This window comes from Corapipo altera, unplaced genomic scaffold, assembly GCF_003945725.1.
Source record: "Corapipo altera isolate COAL_440 unplaced genomic scaffold, ASM394572v1 310, whole genome shotgun sequence".
NCBI classification, from domain to species: Eukaryota; Metazoa; Chordata; class Aves; order Passeriformes; family Pipridae; genus Corapipo; species Corapipo altera.
In genome coordinates, this window is record NW_020885096.1 from 203,878 (window position 1) to 221,779 (window position 17,902).

General features: G+C 41.0%; 1 protein-coding gene across 4 annotated transcripts in view; it reads left to right on the forward strand.

The window, feature by feature from the left end:
* SMARCD3 (SWI/SNF related, matrix associated, actin dependent regulator of chromatin, subfamily d, member 3) overlaps positions 1-16,767 on the forward strand; it is a 67,160-nt gene extending 50,393 nt beyond the window's left edge. For all 4 annotated transcript variants that reach the window (XM_027669658.1, XM_027669657.1, XM_027669659.1 and 1 more), the window contains exons 5-13: positions 228-350; positions 2,119-2,214; positions 2,703-2,804; positions 3,785-3,946; positions 7,276-7,373; positions 8,941-9,076; positions 11,170-11,292; positions 12,541-12,642; positions 12,732-16,767. In XM_027669658.1, the coding sequence (XP_027525459.1) occupies positions 228-350; positions 2,119-2,214; positions 2,703-2,804; positions 3,785-3,946; positions 7,276-7,373; positions 8,941-9,076; positions 11,170-11,292; positions 12,541-12,642; positions 12,732-12,785 (996 nt within the window). In that variant the 3' untranslated portion in view covers positions 12,786-16,767. The remainder of the gene's footprint in view (positions 1-227; positions 351-2,118; positions 2,215-2,702; positions 2,805-3,784; positions 3,947-7,275; positions 7,374-8,940; positions 9,077-11,169; positions 11,293-12,540; positions 12,643-12,731) is intronic.
* Positions 16,768-17,902: the final 1,135 nt, after the last annotated feature.

Below are 17,902 nucleotides of genomic sequence, written 5' to 3' on the forward strand. Positions count from 1 at the left end.
TCCTGTCTTCCTCCACTTACAGCGAATTTCAGTATGTTTGTATAGCCAAGAAAGGAAGTTTCAGATTCAGCTTTTCAGTATATTTTCTTATTCTAGTATAACCTGGTGCAACTGTACTAAACATGTAGATTCTCTACTAAATGTGTGACTGTCACCTTTCCTGTGGCTTCCTCAGGTCTTGGACTTTAACTGGAATTGTCCTTTTTTTTTCTCTGTGTGTGCAACAGCAAAAGCGGAAACTGAGACTTTACATCTCCAACACATTCAATCCTGCGAAGTCGGATGCCGAGGACTCCGACGGCAGCATTGCCTCGTGGGAGCTGCGCGTGGAGGGGAAGCTCCTGGATGACGTATGACTGCCCTGTGCTTCACTGGGGCTGGCAGGGCTCTAGAGATTGTCCTGTGGGGTGGTGGGGACACCAGCAGAGACAAGACATCTCTTAATGGCGGTGGTGGCTTGTTGCTGCTGGGAAGGCACCATGTCCAACCAGAGAGAGGGATAAGGCCCTAATGGGAGTGCTGGGGAGAGCAGCAGGAAGTGAAACAGACTTAAGGACAAGATAGGTAGGGGGAGGTGGAGAGAAGAGGGCTGAGATGATTCCCTTAAAAGAGATGACAGGGTTCAGGTCACAAGAGGTATGAAAAGTCAGGCCTACAGCAGGCATTGCATCTTCTGAAGAGCAGGATAACAAGGAGAAGGCAGTACTTCATATTCCTAGGGAGAACACTATGATGTATGGATGGTGAGAGCAAGGATGGGAGAAATGTTTTATCATTATGAAGTCCTCAGAAACCTCAGTGATGGATTTAGATTTCCTTGGGGAAGGCTGGACTTTCCTAATAAAGGTGTCACCTATTTGAATAGGCTTCACAAGATGAGTATTTACAGGCTAAACAGATTAAGAACTTGCATACATGGAGAGGGCAAGGCTTTTGGCTGTCTAGAGGTAACTGTACATGAATCAGAATCATAATCTTCCTGAAGGATGAAGTGGTGACAAAGTGCAACATCTGGGAATTGAAGTTAGACAAATTCAGTTTAAAAATTAGAGCATATATTTTAACAAAAAAAAGAGATTCTTTATTGGAACAAAATATCTTTTCAATTACTGGCATTTTTTAATAAAATATTATCTTCATTAAATACAAAGAAATAAATTGGAATCCGATAGACTATATTCTATGGAAAGTCAGATTATGTGCTTATAAACCTTCCATTTTTTAATGTAGACAGTATGAGCTGTGGAGTAAACAGTGAATGCTGATAATTAAATGGAAAGACAAGATGTAAAAGGAAATAGTTTTACCTAGTGTATGATCAATCTGTAAAATTTACTATTAACTGATAAATCAGACCAAGAAATTAGCGTTCATTTAAAAACCCCAACCTGTTAAAATGAAAGGTATACAGTGACCTTAGGATCATAGAATGGTTTGGGTTGGAAGGGACCTTCAAGACCACCCAGTGCCACCCCCTCCCATGGGCAAGGACACCTTCCACTATCCCAGGTTGCTCCAAGCCCTGTCCAACCTGACCTTGGACACTTCCAGGGGTGGGGCAGTCACAGCTTCTCTGGGCAACATGTGCCAGGGCCTCCCCACCCCCTGAGTAAAAAATGACCAGTCTAAACCTACCATCTTTCATTTTAAAGCCATTGCCCCTTGTCCCATCACTACAGGCCTTGGTAAAAAGTCTCTCTCCATCTTTCTAACAAGCCCCTTTTAAATACCCCCCAAACCCTTCTCTTCTCTGGGCTGAACAACCCCAGCTCTCCTAGCCTGTCCTCAGGAGAGGTGCTCCAACCCTCACATAATTTTCATGGCCCTTCTCTGGACCTGCTCTCACGAGTGCCATGTTCACATGACAAGCCAGTCCTTTCCAATAACATTAAGAGAGTCAGGGAAATCTTCTCTACCGTTCTGTTTTATTGTTCCACCACTGTTGAGATTTTTGCATCTTATCCTGTGTTTGTCAGAGGGAAAACTCAATTAGAGTGACCGCACTTGTGGTCTACATGGGATTTAATGTTCAAGACAAAGAGAGAGACTGAGAAGGAAGCCTAGGACACAAGCTAATAGACATAGCCTTAAACATATCTGGTTCTTCTGCTTGTACAGCTCAGCAAACAGAAACGGAAGTTTTCGTCTTTTTTTAAGAGTTTGGTTATAGAACTGGACAAAGATCTTTATGGACCTGACAACCATCTTGTGGAGGTGAGAGGGTTGTGCACACTTCATATACGCACGTGATAGTGGCACACATAAGAACCCAGGTGCCTGTTGTCTCCCTTGTTTAGGTGACCTTGTATTTGTTATCTCATTTAAGGTATTTTCAAGGTTTTCAAAATTCCATTCTTCTTAAGAATGTTTGCTAACAGAATCTAGTCCGAAAACATAGATGTAGTAGTGATGTAGTGCACATCTTGAACAGAATGTGTGAAAAGATGAAAAAATCATGCACATTTTTCCTATCAAGTAAAGAGTAACAGCAGTACAGATTCTGCACTAGAGCTGAATTGAAATCATCTGGGGGGGGGGGGGGTGTTGTGGTTTGGTTTTGTTGTTGTTGGGTTTCTTTTTAAAATTGCCAAATCTTCAGAAGGCTTGTACTTGTCTTATTCTGGCACGATGTGCTGTGCAAGATGCACCTCCATGGACATCAGTGAAAAAAACGCTGATGGTCTTGTTTCTCCCTTTGTCAGTGGCACAGAACTCCCACGACCCAGGAAACGGATGGATTCCAGGTGAAGAGACCCGGGGATGTCAGTGTGCGATGCACGTTACTCCTCATGTTGGACTACCAGGTCAGTGCAGCCACTGGGACACAGTGCAACAGAGCAAATTCATCCTGTCACACACATCAAAAAACAATATACTTGGGCTCAGAATGTCATGTGGTCCACTGAAGTTAGAATGATACCCAACTGATAGATTACTTAAGATTTAAAGGGGACACATCAAGTGAGCTTCTCATATAGCCCAGCAAAATAATAGGTCTTGGCACTATGATAATTAGTATTTTTATTACCCACCTGCAGAAAGAATATGCATTTCCTCCTCTGGCTTCTTAGAGAATAGTCAGATAAGTTGAACACGAGTTACATGTGTGGTTCTTTAAAAAAAATTCAAAGGAGTGGCTTTTGCTAGTTCAGTGGTACCTGAACCATCTTTGTAATTCCAAATTATCCAGGGAATTTGTATTACTAGGGTTGCAGACCAGGGTAGTTGAGTTGTATCACAGAGGTCAGAAGAAGAAATATATTCTATTGACTGGTTGTGATTGGGTAAATATTCTGGTATGCACCAGAATGGTGGGAACATGCCTGAAAAAACAGAGTTCCAAGACAGTTTGTTGATGTAAGGCAGCTGAGCAGTCATTACAACAGTGGAAGCATCATCATGACTTCCTTCTCCCTCTGTAGTTAACCTCCAGTAGTTCAGAGGAAGGGTTGTTCTATTTCTTCTCCCACTCTTTACAGTAAAATTATGCGTCAATGTTGAAAAGGAGAATTGTTTCCTGAGTCTTTGTGCAAGTTGTTATTATTTAAAGCATATGCTACAGGTAAGTCTGTGTGCATGGCACAGGTACAGTGTCCCCCTTCCTTCTTCCAGAGCATCAGCAGTAGGATACAGAAATGCAAAGTTGTGTTTTTTCAATCTCTACCATTGAATGGGGTGCTTCTCCCAAGGAGCAGAGTGCCCTGAGAATTAATACTGAAACTTCATACCTGTGTGTCTGTCTGCTTTCCTCTCCACTGCCCCCTCCTTCTCTTCCTGTTCCAGCCCCCCCCAGTTCAAGCTGGACCCACGGCTGGCACGGCTGCTGGGGATCCACACGCAGACACGCTCGGCCATCATCCAGGCACTCTGGCAGTACATCAAAACTAACAAGCTGCAGGACTCTCACGATAAGGAATACATCAACTGTGACAAATACTTCCAGCAGGTAACTCCTTTTTGGGCACAGTAGCTCTTTAGAAGCAAACTATAACATCCATCCACAAGTTTGGGATGAGTTGGAATTGGAATAAAAATTACTAATTTTTATCTTCCCTTAATGATTTGCAGTATCCTCAGCACTGAATGGCTTTCAGCATGCACTACAAGTAATATCATTAGCACCCTTCCAATGTGCCAGTGTTGTCAAAATCCCCCACGTCTGGTGGTTCAGCACTCCCACAGAAGCTGTAGGCTTTCCAGAAAGGAGGACTTCTGTATTGATTTGGTGGAATTTTTCCCCCAGTATATCATTTTGTACTAAGAAACATGAAATAATCTGCTGATTCTGATTATCAAATCGTATGTAGACCCGTTTTCTTCCCTTCTCTTTTGCTGTTCATGAAGCGAACATGAAGACATGGAAGACATAATTAGAAAAGTCATTTTTTCCTAAGTCTGCTTCAGACAATAGAGTACCCTTAATGATCTGCATGATATTTTGAAAGCTGCATGTTAAGACTTTTTGTCTTTCAAAGTGACTTCTAGAATTAACTAAGAAGGCTACTTAAAAGCATCTCCACCCTTTCTGTAGATACAATTATATTTATTTTGTAAAGATAATGGTATCTGAGCTGTCACTGTCTTAATTGACTTTGTTTAGGTTTAGGCTTACATGATTTGTAGCAGATCCTTTGTCTAAAAAAATAGACACGTTCGTATCTTACTTTTGATAAGCGGGAGGACCTTCTCACTTTTTTTTAATTTTCCGTTTAAGAACTTCACTAGAATAAGAACTTGCTGAAGCCACCTTCTCTTTGTGTGTCTCATTAAGGGCTTATTAGCTTGTAGGTCTCCTTTATGTTACAACTCTTCAGGAATGTCATCAGACCTGGTAGATGTCTTCTCATTCTCAGAAGATGAATCAGATGAGAGAGTTGGGAAGTAGCTGATTGCCTTTCTAGAAGACTGAACCTCACACCCTGCAAGAGCTGGCTAAGCTGGAATAGTTGCAGAAGAATGCAGCGCTTGCATAGATTTAAATCATAAATGGGATTGATTTGAATGTTTCTGTTTTCCTTAGGTCTCTGGCAAAATTGTCCTAATTAGCTAATCTTGCTTTCAAAACTTGGCATTAGTGCTTAGGAATATAAATCCCATTCATCAAATGAAACATTTCATGATGAGGTTTTTTTTGTTTTTCACTCTAATACTCCAAGATTGAGAGATGGAGGGCAAAGGAATTGGGTTAGTAATGCCTTCCAGTCTGATAATATTTCTGTAGACTATATATTTTTAGTCATATAACTCCTGGAAAAAAACGTAGTCCTAGCTGGAAGCTAGGGGAGCAGTACATAACACATTCTCACTCCATTCATTTAGATACGTCTTCTCATTCGCTGTGCCAGCTCTTCTGAGTCGTGCACTGGTGTGCTTGTGGTTGTATCTAAAAAAATACTTCTGAATGTGTTACCTGGAACACCAGTATCACTGTGACCAGAGAGCCTTCAAAGCCAGGGATTACAAGTTTATACCATTAACTGCAGTTCAGAAGGAATGTGAGAAGTTTTAGGAAAATTCCATGTAGCCTTAGTTTCCGGGCTCCCACCCTCCTCTAACTAGTGTGTATCCTTGATCCCTTTTCCATTCTTCAAGCTCTTGTCTCTTGGGCACCCATGTTAGGAGTTTGACAGAAGTGTTGAGCCAGCAGTGACAGCAGATTGGATGTAGCTGGTATGCGGAGATTTTGGGTGGGAATTCTACAGTCATCTCTATCAAGTGTCAGAATTCAGAACTGAAACAAAGAGTGAGCTGCAGACTCAGTAGATCCTGTTACTTCCTTGTTCTTTAGAAACTAGCTGGCTGAATTCCTGAATGCAGGCAAGTCCAACAAATCAGACAAATTTTAGAGTTGATGAAGATGGATCCTTTTCTGTTTAGAAACACTGTTTACATCAACAAGGAGATTTGAAATCCATTGTGTTATAAGTGAAAGCGAGAAAAAAGGTTCAAAGGTATTTCAAAAGTCAGAGGTGGCTTCTAGGTATTTCTGCTGCCAAATTCCCTGACTTTCTCACCGAGAAAATTGTAGGTTTCAGAAGATACTGTATCTGGGGAACTACAGCATCTGAGTTTGTATGTCTGTCCTACAACCTCATAGTCCTTTCTTTTCAACCCTGCCTTTGTCCTTTGTCTCTGGAGCTGCAAAGCTTGTCTCTATAGATACAATACTACAAGTAGTGTATCTCTTTTATCAGGTGAAAATAGTTTCCCTAACATTTGCATAGGCCTCAATGTTTTCATAGATTACCTTTACATAAGGGTATGTTTTAAGGCAAATGTTAATATATAGAAGGCGGGGGAGGGTTAAAGCAGTTTAAATGGAATACCTTCAGAGAAAAAACCTGTTCACCTGTTCAGAGCATTAAAAATCCCAGTAGGAAAAAAAGGTGGTAATAATTATATTTCTGAAAATTCCAGGTGCAAGGAGTGTTTCTAGATTCATGGCAATGTACTGCAGTTACTCACAGAAAATTTCCAAAACCTACAGCTTTTAATCCTTTTCAGAATAAATTTTTTTTCTGAAGTCAGTACCTATTTGTGGTGTGATTTTCAGGGTTTTCCTGTGCAGGACCAGAAGTTGGACTTGATGACCCTTGTGGGTCCCTTCCAACCTGAGATATTCAATGAGTCCATGATTCTGTTTAGCTTCTGGACCATAGTGAAGAGACGGTAACCATGAATTGTTGTTCAGAAAGGGGTGGGTTCCTTCAAGAGGCTGTTCAGGCTGTGGTTAAAAATATGTAGTACCACGTTGAGTTTATTTTTCCTTAATCTTAAAAAAAATAAATTGCGAATAGTTTTAAAATTCAGAAATGTTTTCTTGTATTTTTCTTTACCACAAAATACTTCAGGAAACATTCCTTGGGGAAAAAAAAAGCAAGCTGTTTTTATGTTTCCTCTGGTAAAAAAAAAATAATAAAATTTTCTTTAAAATGTGCTGCTGCAAACCCTCAGTGAGAAAGAGAGTGTTTGCTTCTCTCTCATTATTGATACAGTTGATCCTTATGTCCCATTAAAATATCCTGTGCCCTTCAGGAGCTAAACCAAAAGTGGAACACCTGAAATTGTCATCATCTGATGCATCTCTCTGTGAGCCCAGATGTAAGTACAGCAGCAGTTTACAGGGACAGAAGTGACCAAAAATTTATTCTGTGCAAGGAACCGGAATTACAGTTTTCAAAATCACCTTCCTTATGAGCTGCTGATTTCTTACTTTCTCATTTAATTGCAAGTTAGGTTTTGGACAGACAACATTTTTTGTTTATTGTGTTGCAGATCTTTGACTGTCCACGGCTAAAGTTTTCTGAAATTCCTCAGAGACTCACTAACCTGCTGCTGCCACCAGATCCAATAGTGATAAACCACATCATCAGGTAAGCTGGTCAGTCAGCTCAACACTGTCATGTGCAAAACACTCACTAGATAAAGTACAGAAACAGCTGTAGTAGTAGGCACCAGAATTCAGTACTTCCAGGTGAGTACCTAGGACTTTGTTGCATGCTCATTCTCTGTGTCATTCTAGTCTCTGTAATTCTGAATTATTTTCAGTAGAATGGCACCAATTCTCTAGAGGTATGCAAAACAACTTTTATTTTTATTTCTACTAGAAGTACCATTGAGAGAGTTGGTTGGATTTCTTTCCTAAAGGGACAGGAATGAGAGTTTGAACCCACAAAAAGAGATAAAAAAGGAATTGAAATAAGAAGTTGTACATCATGGGCAATCCTGTAAATCACTGAGCTCTCATGTAAAGTGTACAACAGCATTACAGTTTCAAATGCAGTGGCCAGTCCATGCATGCTTTGTTGGGATTGGGTCAGCTGTTTGGGTGTTAGTCTTATCCTGAGAATGCCAAGGAGCCAAGAGATCTCCAGAGATGTACAGCAAAGAATGCCTGGATTCAGAGAAGGCCATTGTGACCAAGATACTGAGCTCTCGCATCCTTGTCAAAACAGATGTTTTTCTGGATAGCAGATAAAATACAGCTTTCAGCTGTCCGGGGCACTTCAAGCACGTGCCATATTTAAGTGACAACTGTGTGTGGAGAAGGGGGACAAAGAGACTTCTGGGGATTGCAGTCTTGCTGTTTAGGTATTTCAATCCGTCACAAGCTTCTTTGTGGTCTTGGTCAAAACTCTTATTCTAGGTGTTTAAACATTATTGTTACTTGAATGTAGTGATTTGATTTTCTACAGAATATTGACAACAAATGTTTCTGAATATGCTTAAAATTTGATCCTTTATTTTAAATTTGTAATATGATATAAAGTTTAAATATTACATAGATTATGAAAATAAAATTTGCTTTTTGATTAATTTCAATGTATCAAACAGAGTAATGAAGAAGCAGCTTGGCTGCCATGCGCCTTGATAGCTGTGTACATACTGTCATCAATCATAACCCAGTGACCTCTCTGATAGACCACAAAAGAGCTGAAGTCCTCAGGGATATGTAGTCCTTGCTTAGAGAAAGATGACAAGGAAATGGTGGTTATGTGTGACAATGACTGAAGTCTGATTTACCAACTACGGGATTGAAAACTGTTTGTTAAGAAACTTTAAAGATAAAGTAAACGTTAAGTCTAAATGCCAACAAATTAAATATAAATTTAGGACAGGACAAGCCAAAGAAAGATACTGGTATTTAGCTTATTAATAGGTCTCAGGAGGACGTTAGGCAATTTAATGAAGACTATGTCTATCAGTAGCTTTTAAATTTGGTGGTCTGGACAAAAGCTCCAGCTTAAAAATCTGTGAAATCCGATGGACGAAAGAGGAGAGAATATACTAGAATGTACGTATATATAAAGATACCCTGTTCTTACACTCTTCTCCCAGCATCTGCAACAGGCTTTATCAAAGAGTGTATTCTGGGCTGGATGGATATTTATTCTGATTCATTTTGGCTGTTTTCATGATCTTGTGTTGTACTCTCCATAGCGTTGATCCCAACGACCAGAAGAAGACGGCGTGTTATGACATAGATGTAGAAGTTGAAGACCCATTAAAAGGCCAGATGAGTAGTTTTCTTCTCTCAACAGCTAACCAACAGGAGATTACAGCATTGGACAACAAGGTACTAGCCCAGTAGTAAGGTATCCCATGGTACATGTGCTCATTGTGTAGCTTCATAGGGTTTGGTGTCACATGTCAAAGACAGTAACGTCTTGAGACAGGGACTTCTCAAGGGGATGTGCTTTCAAGGGGTGAATTGGCCACATGCAGTGGGAATACACGGGGGTGAGTGGTGTTCCCACTCAGGATTTGATCCAGGATTTGATCCATTTGATCATGGTTATCAGGGTGATAGAAGTAGAATTTCACAGGTAGTGTAATGAGTCCCCTGACATTCGAGAACCACCTGAACTGTATGACTGACTTTTTATTGAGGGGTCGTGATATCTTGCTAAATTGCTAAAGCAAAGCTGGCAGAATCTCATACTCGGGTGTGGGATTTGTATCCATGACTGCAGAACAGCTCTCTACAGTAGGTGCAAATATGGAACATGCATGGCAGGAAGATCACCTGGAGCATTTTGGTGGTTTTAAGTGTTATTGAAAGAGGATCATGTGCACTTCAGATAACAGTGTTTGTCTTAGGGCAGTGGTGGGCTCTGCAGGCTGTATTAGGGGTTCATGTCACTGTTGGCCAGCTTCTGCCATGTATCAATGTCTGATTTGGCTTGGTAAGGAATAAACAAAAGTGGCTTCTCAGAGCAAGGCACGGCTTCTGTTTGTTTACCTCTGATACAAACAAATATGTTTAAACTCTGATCTTGGTGCAATTTTAAAGGGGGTCTGGACACCAGCAATCCTCGTGGATTCTGGTAACTGTTGCAGCATCTTTTCTTTTATGACTCTCCAGGAAGGTCCTTTTCAACAGGGCAGCTGCTCAGTCAGTTGGTTCCCAGCCTATATAAGCTTGCAAGCAGCATGCATGGTGATATTCTGTTTACAGTCCAGCTCACCTTTTCCTGTGCCTTGTCTCACCTCTTTTTTGAGCATTTGCTAGAGCACAGGGCAAGCTGTGATAAGAGAAGTTATAATCACTGCTGGGTGGATGGGCACAGGCTGCTGCTGTTACCCTTCAGTGCCTTGCATTGTTGTGCTGACACAGATCGTCTCCTGGGAACTCAGCGGGTGCCGATGGAGTTCACTCCACACAGCTGTAGCATTTTCCCAAAGAAGGAATGATTTTAAGTTGACAGCAGCTCACTTTTGTTAACTTACCATGTAGTGCCTACACTAGTGGCCTTGATGGCATAGTCAGAGGAGGATTATTTTCTCCCATGTGCTTGGCCCCCTTAGCTGCTTTGACAAAAAAGATGAATGCATGAAACTAAACAAGATAGGTTTACTATATCAAACTAGAATGTTAGAAGAACAGGGTAGCAAACATTTGCTTCTTTATGTGTGTAGTGCAGATCATTCATTGACTGTCCTCCTACTGATCATACTTGATGTTGATATCCAGGAACATTATAGGACCCTGACTTCTCTTCATTCTTCCTTCTTCCCTGCTAGTTAACGATCATTTCCTTCATAATACTTCTGAATATATGATTCATTTTCTATAAACCTTCTGTACTCCCGATTTCTCACTGTTCACACTCCACTTCTTTTTGCAGCCAGCATGACTTTACTATGCCTTCTCTTAAGAAAAAGTTTAGAAGTCATGGCCATTCATTTAACATGGACTTGATCAAGAAGTTGCTAGAAATTTTAAGGATTACAATAGGATATGGAAGATATGGTGATGATGATAACCAGGAGAAAAACTGCTTTCTTGCATTGGGCACTGTTTAAAGACATATTTATATAGCACCTTTCCCCAGAGATCCCAGACTAGGCAGAGAGAGTGATTCTACACAGGAAATTATTACTTTGTATGGTGACATGACTTAGCTCTGTGAGCCATGCAGCATTTCAGTGCAGGAAGGGAAGGAGAATCCTGTACCTACTTGTGTTGCAGAAGTACAAGTGAAACCAAAATGTAGTGTCAGGATTGCAGTTAAGTTGCTCTTTGAAGTGAAAATGCCCTAGGAAGCTGTACAAGTCTGTAGTATAGAATTGTCACCTTTGTACGTTACCAGGAGTACAAAGATGACCTGAAGGTCACTGGAGAATGGTAGAAATTAAGTAACGTATTTTGGTTTTTTTTACTGTCAGATTCATGAGACAATTGAGTCCATAAATCAGCTAAAAATACAACGTGATTTCATGCTGAGTTTCTCCAAAGATCCCAAAGGATACATCCAAGACCTTCTCCGGTCCCAAAGCAGGGATCTTAAGGTAAGCTAGGTTTGAAAAAGAATGAATAGTGGAACCAGAATGGAAGAATTTTATCTAAATGTATATAGAGTGCATAGCCAAACATCCAGGATGGATAATTGGTGGAAGACAGTTAGTGGAGTACTGCAATCCCAGAGCAGACAGTATGCAGGAAAGACAGTTCAGGTTGTATTCCAATTCCAGTGAAACAGCAGTGCCTGGTGGGCGTGGTAGGTGGATTTGTGGTCAGACAGTAAGATCAAAGTGCGGGGCTGTGTTGATATACTCTGTAAAGTCAAAGCTATATAAAACTCAGCAGGAGCATCCTATAGTACAAGAAGACAATTTTGGGGTGTTTTGTTAGTTCAGAGTTTAATCTTATTTAAGAAATAGGCAGGTTAAATATCAGCTGCCTTTGAGCTTATCTTTGAGATATGCAAGAAATGGAATGTAAAGAAGTTCAGTTGATTGACAGCAAAAACGAATTATTTGTTTTTCATAAAGTTTCACATTTTCTGTCTTTAATTGAGATACCTCAAAATCAGTCATATTAATGAATCCATGAAATTATTTTATTAAAATCATTGTGTCTTTCATATGTAAATGCCTAGTTTGTTAGTCAATAGTCTTACAAAAATCTACTGTTGAGATTATGATTATTATTATTTACATTGTATTCAAAAGGGGATGGCATCTGAAAGAATGTTTAAATAAAGCAGCCTTTGCCTTGAGGAGCTTTCAAACAAAAGTCTTGTGGGGCTTCTCTAGTTACACACATAGAATAGTTGTTCAGAGTTTTCCCTGACTGACAGCCAGTCCTGTAAGAGCCTTTTCCATGATGTTCTGCCCTGCTGGCTTCAGAGTTGTGGTTGCACAATACTGCTCTGCAAAATGTGCTAATGACTTTGTATTTACTTCTGATTCTGTGATGCTGGAGACTTGGTCATCAGAATTCTATTTTTTTATAGAATCATAGAATGGTTCCAACCCCCTACTGCCCTGTACAGGGCTTGGAGCAACCTAGTCTAGTGGAAGGTGTCTGCCCATGGCAGGGAGTGGAACGAGATGAACTTTAAGGTCCCTTTTCCAACACAAACCGTTTGATGATTCTGTGATCTTGTTTTGGTAGTACGCACACATCGTCCATTTGCTTTGGGCTTTGAGAACACTTCTGAACATTTTTTATGTAATAATGTAGATAAATTTTGACTCTACCTAAATCTGAAAGTTTGTCTATGTGGTAGAAGAGCTATATTGGTTTTGTCACAGGTGATGACTGATGTTGTTGGAAACCCAGAGGAAGAACGCAGAGCCGAATTTTATCATGAGCCATGGTCTCAAGAGGCTGTGAGCAGATATTTCTACTGCAAGGTATGAAAGAAATATCCACACTGCTGGCTTATAAATGCATCTTCTGCCGCTGAACAATTGAATCTGCTGAACTGTACTTTTTCTTTCAGATCCAGCAGCGCCGACAGGAATTGGAACAATCTCTGGGAGTGCGTAACACATAAGTCCTGCTCACAAGATCCCGTTGGCATCATGACCACCAAACCAGTGGACTTTTCAGTGTTACTAGCTCACTGTTACACATGGACCTGCTTCCTGACTGGATGGGAATGTACTGTCAACACACCAGTCAGAACACCAGCTTTAGAGTGACCCTTGAAAGTACTGCCCATGGCAGGTGTCTCAAACCATCCCAGGCCAGAGGCAGCACCATACAAGTGTCAGTGTGAAAGAAGACTAAAGGTTCATTCATCAACGTGCATTGTTACGTTTTAGTGGAAAGTTCAGACACTACACAGCAAATCCTAATGGGCTAAGGTTAGAGTCGTGGGTGGCACTGATGGGGAGGTTGAGATAGGTGTTCTAGGAGATGACGGATTTAGAGAAATAAAGGCAGTTCTCATTCTATGGTACTCAAGAGTCTCAAATAGTAACGTATCTGAAATTAAACAAGATAGTCTTTCTTATAGCTGTGGAATGTTTTATACTCCTGAAGAGAGTTTTTATTCCAGCTGGACCAGTGAAAGAAGCTATCTCACCATCTGAAAGAACAAACTAGGAGGATTTTCATTCTGGAATGTGGAGCCTCTCTCAAAGAAAGATGTACAGTCGGGACATCTCTTCTGCAGATGCAGTTCCTTCCTCTTCCCCTTGTCTTGGCAGTGAAAGCTAGACTGTATCACATATCACTAGATGGGTATGATCAATGTCCTTTACCAAGAGGATCATCCCTGGAGTAAGAGCTTCTTAGGCATCCTTAATATCAGTGGTAATAGCAACAAGTGAGGCATTCTGAGAAAATTAAAATAACATAAAGGTGCTTTGCTTGAACACAGCAGATATTAACAATGAGCATATATGTAAAGTATCAGATTTCTTAAATGTTTCTCTGTGTGTGCCTGCGGGATTCATCACAGAAAAGAACTTCCTAATTGTTGGTGCAGATTCCAAGAAACTTAATTTTGTGTAACATGGTAGTTTTCTCTTTTCTTCAAGATGTTAACAGAGTCCCTGGATTGGTCTCACATTTTGATCATAGGTGAACTGCCTCTTACTATGAATTATTTAGTTCCCCTGTACATGATATGTGCTGGTTATGTGGCATGCTCTTGAGTTATAAAGCACTATCATCCTTAAATAGCACAAAGAACATATTCCTTGGAAATCATCTTCTTTGTAAATGTAAATTCAGACTACGGGAATTTATAGCACATTTACTTGGAAGCAGGGACATCTTCCTTAAATCCTTTCCCTCCTCATTTTTTGTAGTGCACAGATCAGTTGTGATTAATGGCCCAACATGAATTCTAGTCCAAAAGGTAGCTGCCAAAATATAACTGTCCATTTGATATGGCACTCAAAATCCTCTTCTAGGTTACTCCTTTTCACCTCCTTTCTTCACTTCCTCGGAAAGAGAATCAAATTCACAGCAGGAAGGCAGCTCTTCTGAATAATGCATTTTTCTGTAGTATTGCCTTTCCTCTTCTGCTACTTTTGCCAATTTCTTTCTTAATTTAACTTAAAAGTTTCTTCTGTCCAGTCACAGAAGAGATAGTCTTCTATCCCTTTATTTAATATCTGTACTTTCACATTAATAGTGCCATAGCTTTTACTCTGTCCATTGTGTTCAGAGATGTCTTGGAATATTTACTTTTGATTGGAGTCATGTGAGGGCAGTACTGTCACAAAAAAATGTTGGTGTGAGAAAAAGGATGGCTTTACCTCTTTTCCTGAGGCCTTTTACTGGGGATGACTTCATTTGGAACTCTTTTTTTGTTAAAACCTCTTTTCATAGTAAAATGTGAAATCCTGCAGTCTTAAAACTGGTTATAGTGAGGTGCTGTGAGGCTGCCAGACAGTGACTGACTTGAAATCTTGCTTAATTTAGGATTCCACTAATTGGACTACAAGAAAGCATTATGAGGGAAAACAGTTGGTTTCATCTGCTATTGTGCTTCCATATTTGTTCCGCTGCTGTGTCAGTTGTGTGCACACTGCCCAGTGTATAAAACTCTTTTCTGTATGTGGCAAACAGAGCAGCTGCATTCAGGGGATGTGTTCAGTCTGCAGGAATAGGAAATGCAGAGAAAGATACGCAAGGATGTGAGAAGGAAACGAGACTGAGATAGATGCCTGCAGGATGTCTGCCAGGGAATTCTGGAGTTTGAGAGCCTTCCCACTAAAGTGGCAAATATTTGTACAGAGAAATTTCAGTCGTGTGCCACAGCTGGCAACATACTGGAGTTCAGCCTGCTTTTAGGGCCTCTCTGTAGAATTAATTGGATGGATCTGGTTCCAAGTCTCTTTCAGAGTAAATTACCAAAACTAATGTGGTGTTGCTGCCCTGTTCACAGCTGCATCACTGAAAGCTGAATCTGTGTTCAGCAGCAATGCTGTAATGAAGTGTGTGTGTGCATGAATCAGCCACTGCAGATGGCAATCCAGAATCTAAATTCTTACATCCCACTGTCTATAAAAAGACTGGTCACCAACAGTGAATCTTAGGAATAGCTGTCAAGTGTCTTTCCTTTGGCTAAACTGGGGTTTGATATTTTGATGTCTTTTTCCTGTGTTTAGGAACAGTTCAGTTCTTTTACTGAAGAGGTACAGTGAGAAATTTTGTCCTCTGTTCCAGCAGTGCAGCTGGGAGCTTGCTTTTTTGCAAAACAAAGAGAAATTTTATTTGAAGAGAAATGATGGAGCTATACTGGAAGGAACTAGACCAGGTGCTGCTTGGGAGTACAAAAATGAAAGGTAGTGGCACTGAACAGGCAGGTAATTGTGGCAGACTGTGAATGAGAAATGCATTTGAAGTTCAGGATGGTTGTCGTTTTGTGTGTATAAAAGATGATAAGAAGATGTTTCGGGGTCTTATTGCCACAGTACAATACAAATTTATGCATACTTAAAACATTCTGTGCATAGAAGTAGTTCATGTATAGATGATAATATAGATTGTTAGAAAATAGAACATCAAACTAGGAAAAGGTTCAACAGAATTCTGGAGTACCAGTAGAAAGGAAAAACATCTTGGAGCAGAAATGTTGACATGGCAGGTTATAAACAGTTCTTTTTAGTCCTTTGTGCTGTTGGCCGTGAGTCAGGACTCATATCATGTTTCATAGAGATTAAAGGGGAAACAAATGTTTGATTATGGAATAAAGAGAAAAATACAACAGTGGGAAAGGCAATAAAAAGATGGGGCAGGGTGCCACTGAAGTGCCAGTAAGACATAGCACAAAATAATGTGCAGAGTACTTTTGGAAATAGCACAGTCCATGTGAGTCGGTGTGTTCTGTGTGCATGTGTGTGTGTGTACAGGGAGAGAGCATGTGGGAGAGCCAGGCTCAGCTGGTGTGTAGCCTGGAAACGGGCATGCAGGACAGAATCAAAAGTTCTGCAGATAACTTTGAGACACACTGTCAAAACATTTGCCACTGTTATCAGCAGGGATTCAGTTGTTCAATGTAGCAGGTTGGTAGTTGTAGTGCAGACGTTGTCTCAGCTGGCAGGTTTTTTAAACCACGTTGTTTAGAATTTATCCTGTGGAAGCCGAGTGAAAATATTAGTGCATATATCAATATTGGTGCATATCCTAGGGCTCCTAATTTTGAGAAAATGCTAATCAGGTATTTGGGGTTTGTTGGCCTGGTTTTGTATGGAGAACCCTTTTATGGCAGTGCAAGGGAATGAGGAGGAAAAGAAAGCTTTTTTCCTAAAGAAAGAGGTCTCCTTTCTGTAACTGCTCTGTTGTTTAATAGGATGTATCTGTTCTGCCAGATCCTGTATGATCTTTTCCAATCTCATTGAAGAAAGGAACTCCATTTAAAAAATACAACAGTGGGTTTGTGACAGTGAGCAAATACGTGTATAAAGGATGAGGGGAACAGAGAGACTCCCTCTACTCTGTAGCCACCATGTCTTCATTGTATGATGCCGAGTGATTCGTAGAAAAGCTTTTGACAATAAATACTTCGTTTCTTTGTATCTCTTGCACTAACCTGATGTGTCTTAACAAAGACAGGTATTGGTTTCTTTCTGCCCCGATAATGATCTGAGTGTTTGAATTTCTGCTCACTTGTGAATGCACACACAGACGCGTACACACACAAATGCACACGTGCAGGGGCAAACACCTTTTTTAATGGGACTTCACAAAGGTGAGAACTGTTGCTCTTTAGATCTTTCTTACATGAATTCATTTCTTCACTGGATTCCACCTTCAGCCATTTCCATACTGAGTAAGCGAGAAATCCTTACCATTGGAGAGGTCTGGCTCCTCTCCTGTGCAGTTTAGAGCTAGAGCTTGGATGCCAAGACGTGTTGTATGAATTATACAGTTGCCACCGACACTCTGGTAGGAATTACATGGATACCACCTCAAAGAGCTTGTCCTTAGGTTCCGCTTAAATAAAAGAATCAAATGGGGTTTTTTCTACTATATGTCATTGTAGTTCCAGCTCAAGCTGGGAGACTCTGAAGAGGGAACCTCCCTTCCTGTTGATTGTCACTGGATTTTATGGTCTCTATAGGTCGCTTGATATCCCGATGGCACAGTTCATCCAGTCCTGTTCATGGAGTTTGGAGTCTTCTGATTTGCTTCCACATCCTCCAGGCACCCTTTCTGACTTTTTCTTGAGACGTTTCCTTATCTTTTGTAACAGAATATCCTGTAGTTAAAGTTTTACTTACGCTTCCTTATCTACCGTTTACATTTCCATAGATAAAGGTGAAAGAAAATTCACATGGCTTAAAGCTTCCTTTACTTTAGTCACTAATGCTAAGCTCTAGGACGAGTTAGTCTCTCGCTGCAGAGGACCCTGGAGTAAGCTCTGCAAACAGCAGCCTTCCGACAGAGTTACGAGCCAGCCGATACTGTAAGAAATCTTTGCCACGCTGAGCAAGCTGCAGCTCACTGAACAGGGTTACGCCCCGAGGGTCCGGCCAGGGGACGGGGGTCCCGGGAGCGGGACCCGGGACAGCCACGGACCCGCGGCAAGGAGCGCCCGTGCACCTCCCGCGGCCGCGGTCCCGCGGGCTCCAAGCCCCGCCAATCCCGGCCCGAGGCAGCGCCCGGCCCGCCAATCCCGGCCCGCCTTTCTCGGCGCCGTCCAATCACAGC